Genomic DNA, 20,034 nt, shown 5'->3' with positions numbered 1-20,034 from the left:
TATTATAAGATAGACCATGGTAATTTCATTGTCACATATCTGTAAAATCAACTCAATCCACAAATAGCATCTTAGAGTGGTATGACTAATTTCTTTGCCTCTTAAACAAGTGTTATTTGTACAATCCTACCTACAAATGAAACAAATTCAACTCTATAAGTAATATAAAAAGCTTTATGTATTTTTAGGCCATTGTAGAATGGTTGGAAAACTAAGAAAATGAATCTGAAAGCACACCTCAATAGCAAGGAACAGAATTTTTTTTCCTAGATAAAGGTACCAAACGTACCTTTGATATTTTTCAAAAATTTTGCATTTTAAAAAAAGGTAAAAGATTATACACAGGATGCAAATACTTTTTCCTTGTGGGAAAGATGTTGGCACTTTAAAAACACATGACAAGCATCAAGATTAAAGGCAGGAAAATTATAAAGGGTTCCACTGTGTATCCTAATCAAACTAGCTCTAAACCTAAGATTGCATTGGAATTGAAGGAATCTACATATTAAAGAATCTTACAACCGAAAACAAAGTGTAATAACCCTACTTATAAAACTTGTTGGATTACATGCTTTGAGAATTTTAATTTACACATTAGGAAACTAATTTAATTAAATCTTAGTCACTAAGCCAGTAATAAGTGCCTGTAACACTTATTTAGGACATTTACCCTAAACAAGTAATAAAAATTGAAACAAACTCCTCCCCCAAATTTTAAGTCACTTAAATGCATCTTATTCCACATGTAATTAGCACAGCTGTGTAATTCAAAAAACAGGTAGGCAATCAATCCTTGTAACTAGAGCATTAAAGCAGCAGTTCACCCCAGCATTAATAGTATCCAGAAACTATAAAACCATGCAAGCAAAACCAACATAAGCTAATAATTACCATAGTTACTACCGTAGCCTGGGTATGCAGAGTAGTCATAGTTTCCATAGCCTCCATAATTTCCATAGCCACCCCCATAGTAGTCGGTGTAGCCTCCATAACCTGAAACAAAGCAATGCTATACTGTCACATATTGACAAGTTAAAACTAAATCTAATTTAAGGAGTGTTATCACATAACCGTGGCAATTAACAAGAATAATGCCAACTAGCACTGGCTACACTGTTATGAGCAATACACAGCCATTACAGACCAACAAATATAGGTTATAATGTTTGAAAACATCTACGAAAGAAAATATTCACATCAGTCAACTTTGCATTTAAGATAAGTATGCTGTAATGCATGAAAAAATAAAAAATGCATATTATGTACAGAATTGGCTGAAAAATCACTTTGGTTTACACCAAATGGTTTTTATAGAATGTTTTTCAAATAATGGTTTTTATAGAATGTTTTTCAAATAATGTATTTTAATGAAATGTTAATTCTACCCTGATAATAGTTGCTCACTAATTTACAGTAACAAAAAATTAAAAACTAATTAAGATCTAATTTAAATGAACCAATTAAGTTTTAAATTATACCCAACTAAATAAAAAATAATCAGCAAATTAGTAAAAAATTGAGGAATTTTTTTTTAATATTTAAAAAATGTATATAATATACCATGTAAAAAACCTTACCAATTATTACAATTCTTTGGGAAATACCCGTTCTAGTATGATTATTTTTGTGGTTTAGTCGCAGCACGACACCAGACTTGCTGGAATTTAAATCTTTGATGCCACTTCCCTCGTTACAAATGAGTGGCAGAAAGTGGGATGTTGTATGACTCATTTGAACACGTAGAGAACAAAAATTAACTCATATAAAAAACTGGTATTCCTATCCAGCGATGGTTTTTTATGGGAACGTAAGTTTATTTGCAACATCTTACATGGAAAAAATAATGTATATCCTATTAAGAAAATGGCAGGACCAAAGCATTTGACCATTCTGGATGGGAAATTGTATCACAGAGGTTCATCCGAGATGTGTAATGTAATCATTGCATTTTCCCATCGTAAAAATTAAACAGCCTGACAGCAACTTGCAAACAGATTTATGTTGCAGAGTCCTTTATCATGTCATGTTTACTACCTACACAATGTATTTGGACTGTGGATCAAAAACATGCAACGTTCGTGCGAAAATTTTTATGCCATAAAATAAGGGTGCAACGATTATGTGACAAAATACGGTAGTTTTAGAATCTGAATTTATAATTAATTAGATCAATAAATTAGTTTTAAAAGAAAGTACAAAACATTACTATCCATGCTTTTATACATTACTATCATTTTATCTACTGACACTTGTCGAACCAGCATAAGGAAGCAAAGGCAATCACACCAATGACATAAATAAAACAGACCTGGGCTCTATTACAAAAAAGTCAAAGTAATTTTTCTTGTTGCTAAGGAAGAGGAATTTTCAAGAAAAGATTTAATTTTCAGTAAGTTTAAATTATGTTTCTGGATCCATTACTCTAGTGTTTCACGAAGTGTTACGTAACTTCAATGTGTAAAATTTTACCTCCTACCAAAATAAAACACTGAAATATACAGTAAAACCTCTGTACTAGTTGAAAACATCAAGTGACTTCCAAGACTGGGATGCATATAATAAGATAGTTTAATGGCACTATTGTAAATAAAAAAGTATTCAGGATGGAACATTGCATATGGATTGATTAATTGCAAAAGTTCTACAACGTTATGTAAACGTGGCCATGCAACAAAATTATTTAATTGAAATAATTGGAGGCAACAACCTTATTATCAACATAAATCATCTAGTGATGAAAGCCTAAAGCATGTCCTGCAAAATCAAAATATATAAGCCATGGCAATAACTGAAAATGATCATTAGAAATTTTACAAACACTACTTAAGTACAAATGCTGCCGTGGAAGAGGAGGCAATCACATGGTGTTTAACTGACAGGACAGGAGGGGAAGGAAGAGAAAATGCTAGTAGAACCTATGGCTTGAAGAAACAGGAGTGCTTAAAGCACATAGCAGGAGTAAGTTAGATAAACAGCTGGCCAACATGGCAGTTAAAAGTTTAAAAAGTACTTCATCTGCAGTACAAATGCACGCACTAAATTACGCAATCCATGGTGAGCAAGTTTTTCGCAAAATATTTAGCAGGAGGTGAGGCTGGGCCCACAATGTGTATGTAAATTTCCCAGGTCTCAATTACTTTAACCATTTGAAATACTGAGCTCAACTTCACTGCAATATTCCAAACATTTAATACACCCCTTATCACTACGTTATATGGACCAAATTAACATCTGCCAAAATATTTACGAAATTGTCACATGTAACATGTTCAAAATACGCAATTCTCGTCCGGTAGGAGTACCAGTTGTTACTCACCTCCATAACCTTGGTCGTAGCTACCGTATCCTCCGTAGCCACTTTGGCTACCCCAGCCCTGGCTACCATAGCCTACGCAACAAGAACAACTTTTTAATTAATCAACACCTTCTACATACAGATTTACATTGAACTATTAGATTAGGCAAGACAATGACTTAGTTATTGGGTTGAAGAACTTTATAACGACTCTGTACCGTCAATTAAAATTTCAGAACTGTGGAATTGTAATAATTCAAAAGTGCTTTAGTGAAAGTATTCAAATAACAGAAAGAAAACTTACTGGAGAGCTATATTTTTTTTATAAATATTGCCACTAATAAAAAAAGATCAAGACTTTAGTCTGGTGATACATCGGGATCCCACCTATCGCTCTCTAAACCTAGACTAGATCTTTAATATCTTGAACTACTTAGATAGCAAATGGAAACAATGGAGAAGTTTTGAAGCAACCAAAAAATTTTCTTCTTTATTTTATAAAAAATATTTAGTTGCAAAAGTAATGATTGTATTAAAAACAAATGGGTAGCAATGTTAATTTCTTCGATTTGCTGAACATAGGACATGGAAAGTGTGGAGTTTGAAAGGAGGGAAAGGTGAGGGTGGGTTTAGGTTACCATAAGTTGTAATGCAGCTTTAATATTTTTTCCCAATAGTGGTACTGGTACAAGACGTAGCTTTTGGCACTAGTTAGTGAATTGGAGTAGATATGAGTTAACACTAAAAAATGTGTTAGAATTTTTAAATGTACAAGATGTTAAATAAGAGAATTTGGGACAAAATGTTCTATCAGCACTCTTCAAATGATTAAAATTTTTAAACATTCATATTCTGTCACTTAATTCACATACATCCTTAGATGAAGAGAAAATTGTGGCAAGAAACAATAATGCATTAATAGCAAGAACTAAACCCTCTAATCCTAAGAAAACTCAGTTCAAACCCACCCCATTTATCTATTTTAAGTTTTACCCTACGAAGAATCTACTTTTCATTGAATTTACCTCCCTAAACCTGCATTTTATCAAGCCCATTGAAATAAAAGTTTCCACTAAATACAATTTTTGATTATACATGCCTACCAGGTCGATTACTAATTTATTATAACTGTATGTCATACTGTAATAAGTCTAAGCTGACTTCGCAAAATGGTTGCACACAATTCATGGTAGCCAGAATTATCCAGCTGCCAGTGTTAAAAATTAAATAATTTCAGGTATACAACAAAAATTATATGTAAATGATAAAGGAATTTACTGCAAGCACAAACCTATTCTGATTAGACTTAAAAAATGCTAATCAGCATTGTCAACCATAAAATTAAGGTGGGCATAATTATATTCACTTACTACTTCAAAGTTGACATTTCCATGTTCAATATAATTTCCAGCAGCTATACTAATATTTACAAAAAACCTGAAATAACATGAATTGGCCAAGCTAGCTGTACAAAAAAATTACAGCACCAAAAAAGTTTTCTTTCTGAATCATTCAAAAACATTGCTTGTGATAAATTGAGCTACAGTCCACTTAATACTTTATAAATTAGTTGCCAGGTCACATCTTTAATATATTTGTAACTGCAATGAAAATAAACAAAATTATTAAAAATATATCTTGCATACCAATTCCAGAAATACAGCAAAACCCATTATTTACGTTTTCCTGTTATTTCCACTATATTCTACAGGTCCTGATTAGTTCCCATTTAGTCCAATACAATACTTTCACGTGAATTACGTCTCAAAAAACAGAATCCTGCTATTTACGTCACGTAACAACCATAAACAACTCTCTGTAATCGCCATAGATGATGAAATTGTAAAAGAATTGTTCGAAAATAAACATGTGAAACGCGTCAAAGATTGCGTTAATAACGAAAACCACAACAAACACATTACAAAATGGCAATGAAATTGTGCTGGCTCTATTTGTGCTGTGAGCGCTGTCGAGTTTCTGGACGATATTTTAATGACATACACAACTGTATGTTTAGATTGTGCGTACATTATGGTATTTTAAGGAAATTTAACATCCGGTAACGGTAAATAGAATGAGAACAACCTGTTAGTAAATATTGTGTAAAAATGTTTCCTTTTATTTTGAATTTTTTTTTTAATCAGTGATGTCTGTCGTTTACGGTTACGTAATGGAGAAAAGGCAGCGGCATATGTTTTCAGTGGCGGATATTTAAACATAATTGCAAAAGCAGTAGAGTTTGTGGGAACATGGGTTGATTTGGCCAAAGAACTTTCAATTCCCATCAGCATACTCAATACGATTTTGAAGAATCTTAATAGCATTGCAGAAAATGTGGGCCAAGTGCAAAAAATCGAAAATACTGTAAAGAATCAAAATTTAAAGATATTCCTGTGGAGTGGTTTGTGGGTGCACGTTCTGCGAATCTGCCAATCAGCGGGTCCATTTTGCGAGAAAAAGCTCGTGTGAATGCATCCCGGGTTGGCATTGAAAATTTCACAGCTTCCAATGGATGGCTAGACAGGTTCAAACAATGCCATAATGTTTACAAAGTTGTATGCTGCAAGAGCAAGAGTGTGAACGAAGAGACAGTGGAACACTGGAAGGAAACACAGCTTTAAGGAGAAGATTGCCAGCTATTCTACGAAAAATGTATCTAATGCTGATGAAGCTGGATTGTTTTTTTTTTTTGTTTTCTGCCTGACAAAACCTTCACTTTTAAAGGTGAGAAGTACCACGGAGGAAAGTTAAGTAAGCAACAAATTACTGTACTTTTGTGTACAAATGATGATGGAAGTGAAAAGTTGCCTCTATGTTATTGTCAAGGTTATGAAACCCAGGTTGTTTCAAAAACTTACGCACCCTTCCTTCCAAGTACACAGCAAACAAAAAGTCATGGATGACTAGTGCACTGTTCTAGAGCCAACTTCATGCACTTGATGCCAAAATGGGTATACAAAACAGGAAAATTGTTTTGTTTATTGACCAGTGCCCTGCACACGGGCAACATACAGCTTTGTAATACAGAAGTTGTTTTTCCCCTGCGAACTGCACCAGTGAACTACAGCCACTGGACCTAGGTATTATACAGTCATTCAAGTTCCTGGTCACAAGAGCAGTGACCATGCTCAACAGTGGTAAGGATCCCTTGACAATGAAGATTGATTTATTGACAGCCTTACACTTCACAGTCAGAGCATGTAAAGAGGTCAGTTACAACGATCCAAAATTGTTTTGCGAAGGCAGGTTTTTTTCCAGAGGCAGGTTGTAGTGCCAGTGAAGATGGTGTCACCATCATAGAGGATGTGCCTGAGTATTGCCAACTGTCTCAAAAGGAGTCTAGGACTATGTGGCAATTGACCAGCAGATAGTTACCTCACAAGTCCAGTATGTGGAGGACATTATCAAAAGTCACATCAACTCGCAAGATGATGATGAAGAGGGGCAAGAAGAACCAGTTCCTTTAAGAGAGGTGCTCACAGCTCTTCAAACATTGCGCAGTTATATATCAATTCTGAAGGCAGTGCTAGTTCATTTGATAACTTATAATTTGTAGGCAAATTATCTCCTTGAACAGCCAAAAAGCAAGCAGAAGAAAATTTCAATTTTTTTTGTTAGGAAGCAAACAGAAAAACTTTTTGGCTTTCATTATTTTTTTAATTTTTATCAAATGTGGTAAATTAATTTTCCCTTTATTTACATTTTCCCACTTCTTTACTTTGTCTCCACGAAAAATGCAAATAAGGGGTTTTGCTGTATTACTTTCACTAAAATTTAGCTAGTTGCCCAGTATGTGCTAAATAGCAGTATTATATAAATCTTAAATGTGACAATTTAATGATCTCTCAAAGGGATTGTATTTGTATGTAACAAGAGAAAATATATATAAGTGAATATCATGAGCGTACAGCAGAGAAACAAAATTATCATAATCAAAGAATTTGCACCTTCAATATGTATAAAGGCATGACCCGACTCACAGGCATACCCATCACTGATCACATGTAAGCATTCAATTTAACACACCAAACAAACTGGACAATACTACAAAATAACACAACTCCTATACAGTAATAAGATCCATTCTAGATTTATTTAAAAATCATACAAGTTGTAAATATCCCCATAAGATAAATGTTAAATAATCCATACTTATATAAAGTACCCTATAAATTATTTACAGTCAAACCTCTATCGAACTCGCATGTATCGATTGTCCGTGTTATCGTATACTTTCTACGGTCTCGGCAATATTGCCATACAACTAAGGTTAAAAAAGTCCGCTTGTACCGATGTTGGAATTATCGTTTTGTCCGCATTGATCGTACAAAATATGTGGTCCCGTCACTATAAATTATAATAGATGATTGTTTAACCATAAAGATTTTGCAGAAATAACAATTTCTTAGAAAGAAACAGTCATAAAAACAGTAACGATAGTATACAGTAGTAAAAATCACCGTAAATCTGCAGCCAAGTAATGGAGCACGTAAATATGAAGAAAAGACAAATGAACAACAACCTGCGAAGAATTATGGATGATGTACCATAACTACAGTACAAACCCAATTGTTATCCTAAGATAATTACCATAAAAATAACTAAAGATTCTTTGTCGATACCATAATTACTGCAGAAGCACGATAGCTACCACATTTGCACTACAGTTACCGTAACAACCGAGATGTATATTTACAGTGACGGTAATGTATTTATTTATGACATTAAAATTAAAGAACATTATTGAAAAAAAGGATGTTAAATTTTTATATGTACGTTTGGCACATGTTGCGACGAAATAATGCGATCTGAAAGAATGCAGTACTACTACGAAAAGTGAAAAGGATACTCGTGGATTTTTAGGTTATGGCAGTCTCTCGTTTTTCAGTAATATCGGCCGAAAATTAACAAGCGTATCGGAAGTCGGCAGAAATGCCGATTCAACTAAATATTGGCAAAATCGGCTTCTTCAGTACAGCTCTACATTTGATGACATGAGTAAACATATTTCAGACTTCAGGATATCGAAAAAGACTAATTGCCATGTAGATTTATTGTGTGTATGTTTTTTTTTGGAAGTGTAAATTGAATTAAGTAAAAAATACTTTCATTTGTATTTATTTTTCAACTGATTTAACTTTTAAGACGAGTAACTGATATATTTCTGACACTAATTTTGAGGTTGGAATATTATTTTTTTAAAAATTCTTAGAGTGAAGTCCACATCTATTGAATGTCCGCATCTACTGAATTTTTTTGTTGGTCCCCTGAAAAACGATAGAGGTTTGACTGTACCCGTTAATTACAAGAAATACTGAACAAATCCAGGTTTCTCCATGTTCGTAATTAATAGTCATATACTGCATCTTAACTAGACATCTAAGTTGGTAATAATTATTAAAAATCAACAATGGGAAGTACCAACTAGAAATCTGATCCTAACAGCACAGCCCAGTATTTGAAAGTAATGTCATCAGACTCACCTCCTCCACGACTTCCTCGAGCTCCCCTTCCACGGCCACGCACAGCACCTCGCCCACCTCTGCCCCCACGCATGCCACCCATGCCATCAGGCTTGGGGGTAGCTTTCTTCACGTCAACCTGCACATATAAACTGTTAACATGTCTTCTACGACTCCACAGCCACTAGACAACTCAGCATGCTGATACAATCACATACCTCTTTGCCATTGATGGACTGTTTGGGTGACCTCAGCAGTTCCTGAACCACTTGTTCAGACTCAAAGGTTATGAAACAAAACCCTTTCCTCTGGTTCTTCACTTTATCAAAAGGCATCTCAACCTCCACAATCTGGAAAAAAATTTCTAGTATTAAAACAGTAAAAAAAAAAATTATTTATTAAGTATGATTAACTAAATGATTTAACTTACTGTTCCATACTGTGCAAAGAAATTTTTTATGTCGTCATCTGACAGTTCAGGCGAAAGTCCACCGACAAAGATTTTCCCATGCCTCGCCTTTGCCTTCTTTGGGTCAACTTTTTTGTCTTGAATTACATGGTCTCCAGCAGTAAGAACCTAAAATTGAACAGTTCACTGGTTAAAACCAAACTGGAATGAATGCCAGGGTATAATAATTTTAGCACCAATAATCAAAATTAACTAAGTAGTGTAAATTCTCTACAAATGTCACAAGGCATTCAAACCAAAATTCATTATCCTTTAAGGTTTTTTAAGTATGAAGCCTACTTGCAACAATCCTCAAATAAATCTACTCCATAAAGATAACTTATACGCTTTGGTTTTAATGGCCAACATTTATCTGCAAAAACTTAGCCCAACCAAGAACATCTTATCATTAGCCAAATTTTTTTAAAAAATAAATGCTACATCCATTTAAATACAAAATGTGAATACCTTTTCAATGGAGTCCGAAGATGAAAACACAATAAATGCAAAACCTCTTGAACGCCCAGAGTTGGGATCTGTCTTTACATTTATGCTCTCTATTTCACCATATTTGCTAAAATGTTCTCTCAGTTCCTCTGCAAAAAAAATATATATATCTGTAAGCCTCAAAACAACCACGCACTTTAATTAAACATCTTCAATAAAACTCAGATAATTATTACATCAACACACTTCAGTAGCAGAACTGACTTAAAATTATCATCATCAAGAAAAAAAAAAAGGAATTAGTTTATTTAGTGTACTTACTGTCAGTTGTAATCCAACTCAGGCCACCCACAAACAACTTCCTGCAAAATGAAAATTTACAATCAGATTAGAATCACATTGCAAAATTTTGTGTATGGCTATCGTGAAGTTACTCAACGAATATTGTAGTACTAGGAAGTACTGTTCCCAATAACTGCTGCAAAATTGAACTGTCACCAAGTTCAAATGGCATCTCTGTAAAAAGTTAGCAAAAAAGCAAAGAGAAAATATCTGCAAGAGCTTAAAAATGGAAAGGCTTGCGTGACAATAGAAACTTTACACATGTAAAACAGACTTGTGATTTATGGTCAAATACTGTGGCCCATCAAACAAAAGCTAATGGCCCTAAATTTGACCAGACAAATGCTTGATGAGTTACTTTGACCATAGAGAGAACCCAGGAATAAATACCATGGGTCAGCTGGGCGGAGTCAGCCGTCTGGCTTCTTGCCTTTACGTGCCACATTCACCTGGAGGAGAGGAAGGCAGGTTAGTTCACAGAACACAACAATCATCACTATTAACTAACGTAGCCTGCAAAGTCTTATGGAACTTGATTCAATCCACTTCAAGTATTGGCCAAAATCCCTCTTCCAACAGATGCCAAATTTTCTTTAGGGCAGCAATCCGTGCCGTGCAGAACTGTATGTACTCAAACTTGAAAGCTACTCAACTTTGTTAGCAAAGAAAAGACTATGTGCTGAGAAAATCTGGAACAAAGAGCTTAAAATCTTATGTAATCAGTAGTATCAAAAATGCTTATGACAACTAAAAATTAACACGGAAGGTGAATGCAACAGCCTGACATTCAAGAAATTTAAGGTTTTTCTCATATTAGTTACCATTATACAATTCTCAAAATTCTTTGGTATCAAATACAAAACGACTTATGAATTGGACCATAAAATGTGTCAAAGAAAAAGCCTGAGTCAGAGAGAGGTTTACAAATTAGAAAAACTTTAAATGCATTTGATACCATTACTGAGAAAAACCTGATAAAACACCTTGATAGCAAAACACATTTCCCACTGAACAGCATTGGCTTTTAAAAGTCACTGCAAATAATTTCACTCAAAATATATTTACATCAAAATCTAAAAAGGTTTTGATTATTCAGTACATGTCAACTTTTTCACAATACCTCCTGCTGATTTGCTATAAACTGAATTTACTTATGAAAAACAAAAAATCTTAGCCTGGAAACACTAACAGTAAGTGATTCTACAAATAATATAAAATCATTACTAGACTGACTAATCCCGAGAACCAAAATTTAAATAACCAATTAAAGGCAATATAACTTGCTGAATAAACACAATTTACATTGTATTTAAGTGACAAAGAATTTAAAAAAAATATGAAAAATAAATAAAATTCTTCATGTGATGGTAAAAACATTAATGACCCAACAAATAAATTTCAGAGCAACCACTTAATCTGTGAAATGACGCTAGTTGCACACTAACTGTGGCGTTTAGTAATAACTAGCTAGCTGAGTTCAGTAAACTCTGCAGGGAGTGAGATCACCTTTTAATACACCTTACTAGTCACATCAAGTTTCAAGGCACTTGCCTGTCTGGAATGTGGCACCACACACAAAGCTCAAAATAAGCTCACTGTTGATATAAAAATGCATGTTACCAGATATTTCAATGGGTCTAAACAGTAGATAATGGTACTAACAAGCATGCAAGTTATCTAGTGACCAGCAACTGTGTAAAAAAAACCTCCCAGGTGAAAAATAAATAGCAAAGTGACGACAGCAACGTAAATGTATGTGACTGCAGTGCAGATACAGATTCAAATATAGTAAATAGACATTTTAAACAACCATGTTTCCATTAGTTTAAAAAACTTATTTTATGGGCTACTCTCTCATAGTTATAACTTAAAATTGCCATATGTACATGGTCGTAGAAAATATTTTTTTTTGCAATTTTGTGTATTCTAACAAAATGATAGAATAAGATAATTTAAGAAACTTATGAGATTAGTAATCTGCAAGATTATTTTGTTTAAAATGTTAGTTTTCCAATGCCTTACATTAATTAAAAATTTATTTTGCTACTTTAGGGTATTCAATTGTAATTATTCCACAGCACACCACTTAAGTTAACTTTTCCAGCATTTCCCAGACTAGATGAAATCGCAGAAATATAAGTTTTTTAAATACATCACAGTGACATGCTATTCGAAGATCAGTTCCTATAGATTAGCCAGAATTGCAGGATACACAACAGTGTGTTGTTTCTTAAATGCAGCCTTGTCTATTATTATGCCCACTTTTCCCTGACATCAATCCTGATAGCCACTAGTGACAACTTCCACAGTATGCATTTGCCTCGACCTGACAGTGTAAATGTCATTCACATGTTACCAACTTGCAAATGGTGCACACGAATTTCAACAAATGGGAAACCACATGGGTTGTGTAAATGCATTATATGTTGAAGGTTAGTTATTTACCTTTCTTTCTATTTCATGGTGTTGATTGATAGAAAACATTATACCATTTCACAACTTTTAGTTGGAGTCATGCCAAGACTAACACAACAAACCACATACAGCATTTCAGCTCAACAAATTTTACAGCATATGGTCACAATACCATGTAAACACTACAAACTATTTTGACTCGGCAAAACTGTACATGCCAAACGTGTTTGTAAAATGCAGTGTAAAATTGGATAGAATGTAGTGTAGATGTGAGAAAAAAGACTGCCCAACCTTTTTTTTTATATACTAATTCTGTAGTCCAACCTAATGACATACAAAATACCAGTAGCCCGAACTTTATTAATACAAAGTTTTTAATGAACTCCAATTCTTAAATTAAAATTTGACTAATGTACAATAACATTGAACTTTAACAATGACAAACAATTTCTATACAGACGAAGGCACGCCACATATGTAAAAGTTTACCCACACGTTAAACAATTTTGATTAATTTTCTCTGGCTTTTTGTAAATAAAATAATAAAATTCAGCATGTCTTTTTTAAACACTATTTACCCAGTCTATGCAGTGAAACAGCAGTCACCATGGGCTTCAAATATTTAAAATTAAACTGTGTACACATTTACAAAGCGTTAAAATAAATTATTTTGGCATTAAATATACTGCACAGCAGATTCAGACCTCTGGACATCGCAATTGTAGACTAGACTGTTTTCCGTGCGACAATGTGACATTCACATGAGGATAAGCACACTGCCCACAGGTAGACCGGCCGTTATACGTATGTTACGATTCAATATTTAAACGCAAATAAATTTAAAAAATTACGATACTCCCTACTGTGCATCCATACTAGGGACGTGCGAAGCTTCGAAATTTTCGAATCCAATGCTAATATTTTTAGGACTTTTATTTCATTCGTTCAAAAAAATATTTGTAAATTTTCAAAGCTTCGAAGGCAAACGAATATTAATTAGTCTTCTTAGGTACCATAGCAAATATGAACGCCATGACTCATTACTAGTGCAGATACTCATTACAAAATCTTTATTTATGCATTTCCATCCACAACACAAAAAAACACCATGTTATGTTTAAAATTTAAGTTTTCTAATGTTTGTTTACTGCAATATTTCAGCCATTTTGCGGCCAGATGCTGCAAACTAGCCGAACTATGCCAGTCAGTTGCACAATGCACACACAGTTGTGTATTAACATGATCACAGAAATAATTTTAATAGAAATATGTATCTTAGTTTTTCAGATATACGCCGCACGTTTTTCTTTAAATTCTAGTTCAGAAAGGAAAGTGCAGTGGTTGCCAACCATTACATTTCACAGAATATTGGCTTGGTGGTAGCCAAGGAGCCCGAAATTGTCTTCGCTGTATTAACTGCGCTCATTTATACCCCTCTCTTTTCTATGCCTCGACGTCACGTATTTCTTTACTTGTTCACCACGGTTGAGTTCTATAAGCGTGCACTGTAAAATTTGAATGGTAATAAATGTAATTACATTATACTAAAATTGAGTTGAAAGTGGCACCGTTTTATATTTATTTCTGACGTATATTTGTAAACTAAACCTGCAATGGAATTGAAGGAAACTGCTAAGAGATGTCGCAGTTAAGTGTGGAATTATTTCACAAAATTGAGGGACGGAAAAGTTGCAAGCTGCAATAAATTCAAAAAGGAATACAAAATTCCAAAAGGCAAGTAGTTCTCTTTATTATTTAGTCGCTGTTAAAAGCCAAAAGTGCATAAGATGTTGCTTGAAATATGTTATTTGAAGGTTATATAAACAAAAAATGTGTAGGCTTACTAGGTATGTTTATTTGTGATTAAAAAAAATATTAGGGAGCAGAAAAATGTGTTCCCGACGGTTTCAGTCACTTTCACAGTCCACAAATTAGCATATCTAGCATAGAATATTTTGTTATACATTTTAATTAACTCAAACCATTTAGTGAATTTAGTAGTTAGCACAATGATATGGTGGTAACAGGATGTACAATGGTGGGGATTCAGGCTACAGGATATTTGTCTGGCCCATTTCTGAGGAGCAACAGTAAGAGCCACATAAAAAAGGGAAATATGACAGGAGCCTCAAATATCAGCAATAAATTGTGCAAGTATTAAGTAATTAATAATTCCTAAAAAATAAGTAATGGAACATTCTATAAACATTGCATTCATTTAACCACAAATTCTTTAAGGGGACATTAAAATAATTTAAGGTTTCAATATTACGTTTTAAGTGCCATGTGCGAGAAGTAAAATTAGAAACAAACTTTTTAAGGGTGGTGACAGTACAAAATGAAAATAATTGTGCTGTATGTCATGTGAGAGTATTTAACACATCTTGAAAAATTATTCGAACTTCGATTCGAATTCGTGAATATTTACAGTACTCGCTTCGAACTGAAAGTCCACTTCGCACAGGCCTAATGCAAACTGAACATCAACTTTCTATAATTTTTTTTAGCAGTATGGAGGCATAAAGAACAAACTTGTTATGTGCAGTAGCACATGTACAAAAGAAATTGTCATTGCATGAATCAAAACAATTCCTTTTATACGTCAAGGTTACTTGCTATTGCAAGTCAGTGCTTCGCACCTTCATACTGCTAAAAAAATCCATCAAGAACTGACAGTTGGGTTTGGGTGTACATTAGTGTCAGATTTTTAAGCTGTTTATAGTACATTGTTACAAAATACAAATTAAAAATATACACATTCTAATGTAAGGAAAACCATAGGATCAGCAATTTAACCACATGGCAGCAGCCATTTCACTGCATTACTAAGACCTACAAACAGTAATTTCTCAGTTATTAGTAGGAACTGAAATACCTCTTTCCTGTTATAAAAAAAAGGATTTTCTCAATCTTATTTATTTACAGGAAAGCTGCACGGTGAGAAAATTAACAAATTAGTTTCTTTATATGATTTACTAAGAGAGCAAGTTTAGTTTTGCAAGTTTTCTGTTTGGCTGTCCTACATCACGGCATGACAAAACTAGAAATTCTATTTCTTGTAGGCCACCAGGAAGGTTTTTTGTGTTGGGCCTGTTGTGATATGTAGTGACAAACATTTAGAGAATTTTAGGATGCAAATAAATGCATTTTCAGTTTCTAATAGCATTATACCAAACTGCACCCTCATATGGATTACAAAAAACAGAAATCAACTTCACTCCCTGCAGCATTTGGGAAATTAGTTAATCAATGTAACATATCAAGTGCTCCATACAAGTTAAATCACAGGCAAGTAGCAAGTTGACATGAATGTGTTCTGCATGCTAAATGTGTGTCAACATATTTAAATGCAGATTATCAGAACTGATCTCATATTTATAAGCAACTTTATGATCTAAACACACCCTACCACAAATGTAACCCAACACCAAAATATGTAACTAAATAAAATTTTCATAAAAATTAAAACTGTATGGGTTACACTACCACGCAATAATCAAATATATTGGCACCACCAAGATATCTTTTTAGATATGACTTAACATACAGGTAAAAGCAACATGTTAAATACAAGTATCACCAACAGGAACACTAAATGCTGAAAGCATATTAACAAAACCAACTGTAAAAATTTATCGATTGTATACCAACTGCATTGCTCGTGCGCCCCACGCAGCCACATGAATACAAAAAAGCCTCTGCTTATCAGTAAAGAAACTTACACAAACAAATGCCTGTTGTAAAATCACCATTATGCAGTTCGCTTAAGAAGGCACTTATCTAAAAAAAACAAGTCAAGCAAATTTCATAGTAAAATGTAAAAATTTAAGTTAACAGGGGATATTTAACTTGAAGATTCGGAAAGAGCCGGTTGTAGACCACCTGTGAAAACACGTACGCTATTACATGCAATTTAACACTACCATTAAAATTAAATTTAACGGGCGCTCATCTAAACGTGAATATTTCAAGTCACAAAACTATGTTTAGCTATCAAGGTGTTTCGAGGGAGGTTCGAATTTAGTACACGAAAAAAATTCACATCACACATTAAGATAAAAGTTTATCTCTTTCGTTACCTACAAACGCAGGCCAACTTGGTTGCTGTTATGTATTTAAAGAATACAATACTCTGCATTGACGAATAATTTAAATAAAAATACCGGTTAAATGTGTTGCATCGCACCCTCCAGTGCAAACAAAAATACGTTCGAATACAAAAATTACGCCACAAAGCCAACGTTTCGCCGCCATTTTAACTACAAAGGTTTTCTGGCCAAGACAACAGCAGTAATTTTAACTATACATACATCAACTTAAATCACGTAATAAACATCCCAATATTATTAAAATACAAACATTAAAGAAAATAATCAGTAATTATACTATACCCAATAAAATACAAGCAGATGATTACAGATACAAAAATGCACAAAATTAAACCACTACATGAAAGTGGCACAACTTTACCTCGCTGAAAGAGATTAGCAATTCTTTAACACAATGAAGGTTGAAAAGTTATAAAATTAACCTCAAAAAGCAGTAAATATCCGTAATATACTAACCTATCATCATCTCTTCCCGGGGCTTCCGCGCTGCCACTATCAGCAGGTCCATCTCCGCCACCCGTTTCATTTCCAGTTTCACCATTCATCTGATCATCTTGCTGTTGTTCTTGTTGCTGCTGATCATAATTTTGTTCATCTTGAGCAAATTCACCATTTCCCATATCATATTCCTGATTTTCTGCCATATTTATAGGAGACACAAACGACACGTCTTCACGAACTCAAAGTCGACGTAGAAGAGGAAGAGGAAATCGAGCGGTTTACCTTCCCCTTCTCTTAAAATTGGTTCGTATATTCGCCTGTAGAGGTCTCTGAAAGCTGTAACCGCCAGAGGTACACAAAAGAATCGATAATGCAGTAAGTCGGTTATTGTAGACTTTTTCCGTTTGAACTAAACCTTATGCACATTTACGCGCGTTAATTATTTTACTCTCGTTTTACAATTTTATTGAAAATAATATGCGCGAAACAAATTTTTAACAATTATATAATAAAATTAGACTTTTTAAGAAATTTTTTTCATTTGTTTTTCGTATACTGCACTATTTATCCTCGCTCGCTTATATCGAATAAATAGTTTTTAAGACAAAACAATTTACACAGTGAAAATACAAATTGGTTTTGTAACTAAATTGAACCTAAAATAATAAAAAAAACGCTTATTAAAAATAATTATAGACTGAAATAATTTCTAAAATTCTATTTTTAAGTCGCGGAAATTATTTAGAACCACGGCGCGGGAAATTCAAATTTTAACAGTTTAATGGAAAACATGAAAGTACATAGCCGAATACTGGGGGTATTAGTGTGCGAGATACTTCCTCTCATGTGTTTAAAATATTAGCTTAGTATTTGTATATTATATATCATTAACTTATTCTATTCCCTGCAGGTTCTGAAATTCACACTAATATTTGTTTTGTACAAATGAATCAAATAAATAAACTCAGTTACTTGCAGCTGCAGCCAATTTGCTTTCGACTATAGTTTATGAAGCATGTGTAAACTGTAGGTGGTAAAATATATGTTAATAATTTATAATTCACTACTATGTCAAATGGATTGATTAATTAATGAATCAGCAGCTCTAATAATTAACACATGAGTAACAACTTTCTCCCTGAAAGAATGCAGCATTGAATTGAATAACAATCTTGAATCATTAAATAACAGCAGAACCATGAAAACTACCTTATTTAATTTAAATTAAAACAAAAGGCAATTTAATTTGTTTAGTAGTGTTTACATTTCTTTCCATCAGACATCACTTTAAGAAGGTACATAAATTGAGCTCTTCAGTTATGTTAAAAAATTTTTACTACCCATGCATAGAACAAATACCCTTTAAAAAACCAACATTTCACCTCTGGAACATCCTATACCAGAATGATCAACACCAATAATCTACCCAAATATTAATAAAGTATTTATTGAAAAGTTAGCACTCTAAATACAGGCACCTAAACAAGGGAATACTGAAGGAAAGGGTGTACATAGCAGAAACATAAATAAGATTATTTAATAATATTTTGAGATAATCATTCTAATTTAGAAAATATATTTCTATATTGTTTATGTTAGTATTAAACTTTCATGTTTTAAGCAGTAACGGTTGATCATTAATTAATCAGTAGTTGTTGCTATATCATTTAATGTTTGATTACTATTATTTTGTCTAAGGTTTATATGGTTTTGGGAAAACCTAATATATAAGTTTATCCCTTGATCCTGAAGTCATGATCCTGTATTCATTGATCCTGTGGTGGTACATGATGCTTGCTGTTTTAATTTAGTATGTCGAAAATTCCTGGACACAAGTTTAATATGAGAGAAAAATTTTCCACATTACCTAACATAATTTGCTTGTATTGTGATATTCCAGTTTTTGTTTGTACAGGATCTTTTGACGAAATAAATTAAAACAGCAAGCATCATGCACCACAGGATCAATATATAGAGGATAATGCCGTCAGGTTCAAGGAGTAAACTTGGATACGTGATATGGAGCTTTTACCCATGTTGGCAGGGCTGTCGGGAGGAGAGGAGGAGAGGGGGTGGGACTTCATGGCCCCGGCACCAGGAGGGGCCTGGTTAAGATTCATGATATTTTTCATTTGAGTGTTTACACTTATAGAATATAATCTACTGCTAACTGAATTCATTGGAGACCTTATACATTATGCGATACACTCAAATCACATTTACAGCTAGCCATGGTGATACTTAAGATTTAAAAAGTTGTTTTAAATGTGAAGAGATTGAAAAGTTATGCATTAAGCAAAGGGGAGGGGGCCCGACCAAATGATTTGATTTCCCCCCTGGACCCTTAGGGCGGCTTGCAGTCAGGTAAGTAAAATCTAAGCGAAAACTTTGCAGATTAATAAAATGGAGAAATATTTTACTTTGTCTTAAGTCATGACTGTGCAAGCTGGCCTTAGTATCTCTTGACAGCACTGCGTATTAACAATCACTAGCATCGAGTATACTGCATTAGAAATAACTAGTAACTTAACATTTTTTAATAATAAACAAGGGCATGTTTTACTGTAAATTTAGAACTATACATATATTCAAATAGATGACTTGCAGCACAAACATTGTCCATTGACTTTAATCGGTTTCGAAATGCCAAGATGTGAATGTTTGCCATTATCGTTTGTCTGAAAAGTTGGTACAACATAACAGCTAGATTTTCAAAATTCCAGTTTAGTTTGATGAAATAGCTGGAGATTTTTTGTGATGCTTTAAAATTAACAAAAAGTGGACATACTTTATTTTTGCTCCCTGCCACCAAAATTTTCATCAGCTCATTGTAATCATTACAATAATGCTAACCATAGAAAAGAGAGGGAGGGATGCTAACTGAAGGCACAATTCACTTGAACTCTTTGTGATTCATTACCATTTCTATTGGTCCTTTTTGTTATTTAAAAAAAATAACACTCCAATGTAAATGATGCTTCATTTTTGGTAAAAAAAACAATGTCCCAGCATAGTGTGCGACCCCCTCACAAAATGTGTTTACTACCCCTACTGACCAATAAATTTGTCAATGGC

The 20,034-nt window shown here is 33.6% G+C and overlaps 1 protein-coding gene across 8 annotated transcripts in view; it reads right to left on the bottom strand.

Moving 5' to 3' along the window:
• LOC134528022 (RNA-binding protein squid) overlaps positions 1–17,315 on the bottom strand; it is a 38,174-nt gene extending 20,859 nt beyond the window's left edge. For 4 of the 8 annotated variants that reach the window (XM_063361188.1, XM_063361191.1, XM_063361186.1 and 1 more), the window contains exons 1-8: positions 16,975–17,260; positions 9,974–10,014; positions 9,674–9,801; positions 9,188–9,334; positions 8,976–9,107; positions 8,779–8,896; positions 3,317–3,388; positions 892–993 (exon numbers count right to left, since the gene is read on the bottom strand). In XM_063361188.1, the coding sequence (XP_063217258.1) occupies positions 892–993; positions 3,317–3,388; positions 8,779–8,896; positions 8,976–9,107; positions 9,188–9,334; positions 9,674–9,801; positions 9,974–10,014; positions 16,975–17,162 (928 nt within the window). In that variant the 5' untranslated portion in view covers positions 17,163–17,260. Of the gene's footprint in view, positions 1–891; positions 994–3,316; positions 3,389–8,778; positions 8,897–8,975; positions 9,108–9,187; positions 9,335–9,673; positions 9,802–9,973; positions 10,015–16,974 lie in introns of all 8 variants that reach the window. The other 4 variants (XM_063361193.1, XM_063361192.1, XM_063361194.1 and 1 more) reach the window with 3 other exon arrangements.
• Positions 17,316–20,034: the final 2,719 nt, after the last annotated feature.

This window comes from Bacillus rossius, chromosome 1 (assembly GCF_032445375.1).
Source record: "Bacillus rossius redtenbacheri isolate Brsri chromosome 1, Brsri_v3, whole genome shotgun sequence".
Taxonomy (NCBI): Eukaryota; Metazoa; Arthropoda; class Insecta; order Phasmatodea; family Bacillidae; genus Bacillus; species Bacillus rossius.
Note: the sequence above shows the minus strand (reverse complement) of the source record. Positions and strands in the feature narration are given on the sequence as shown.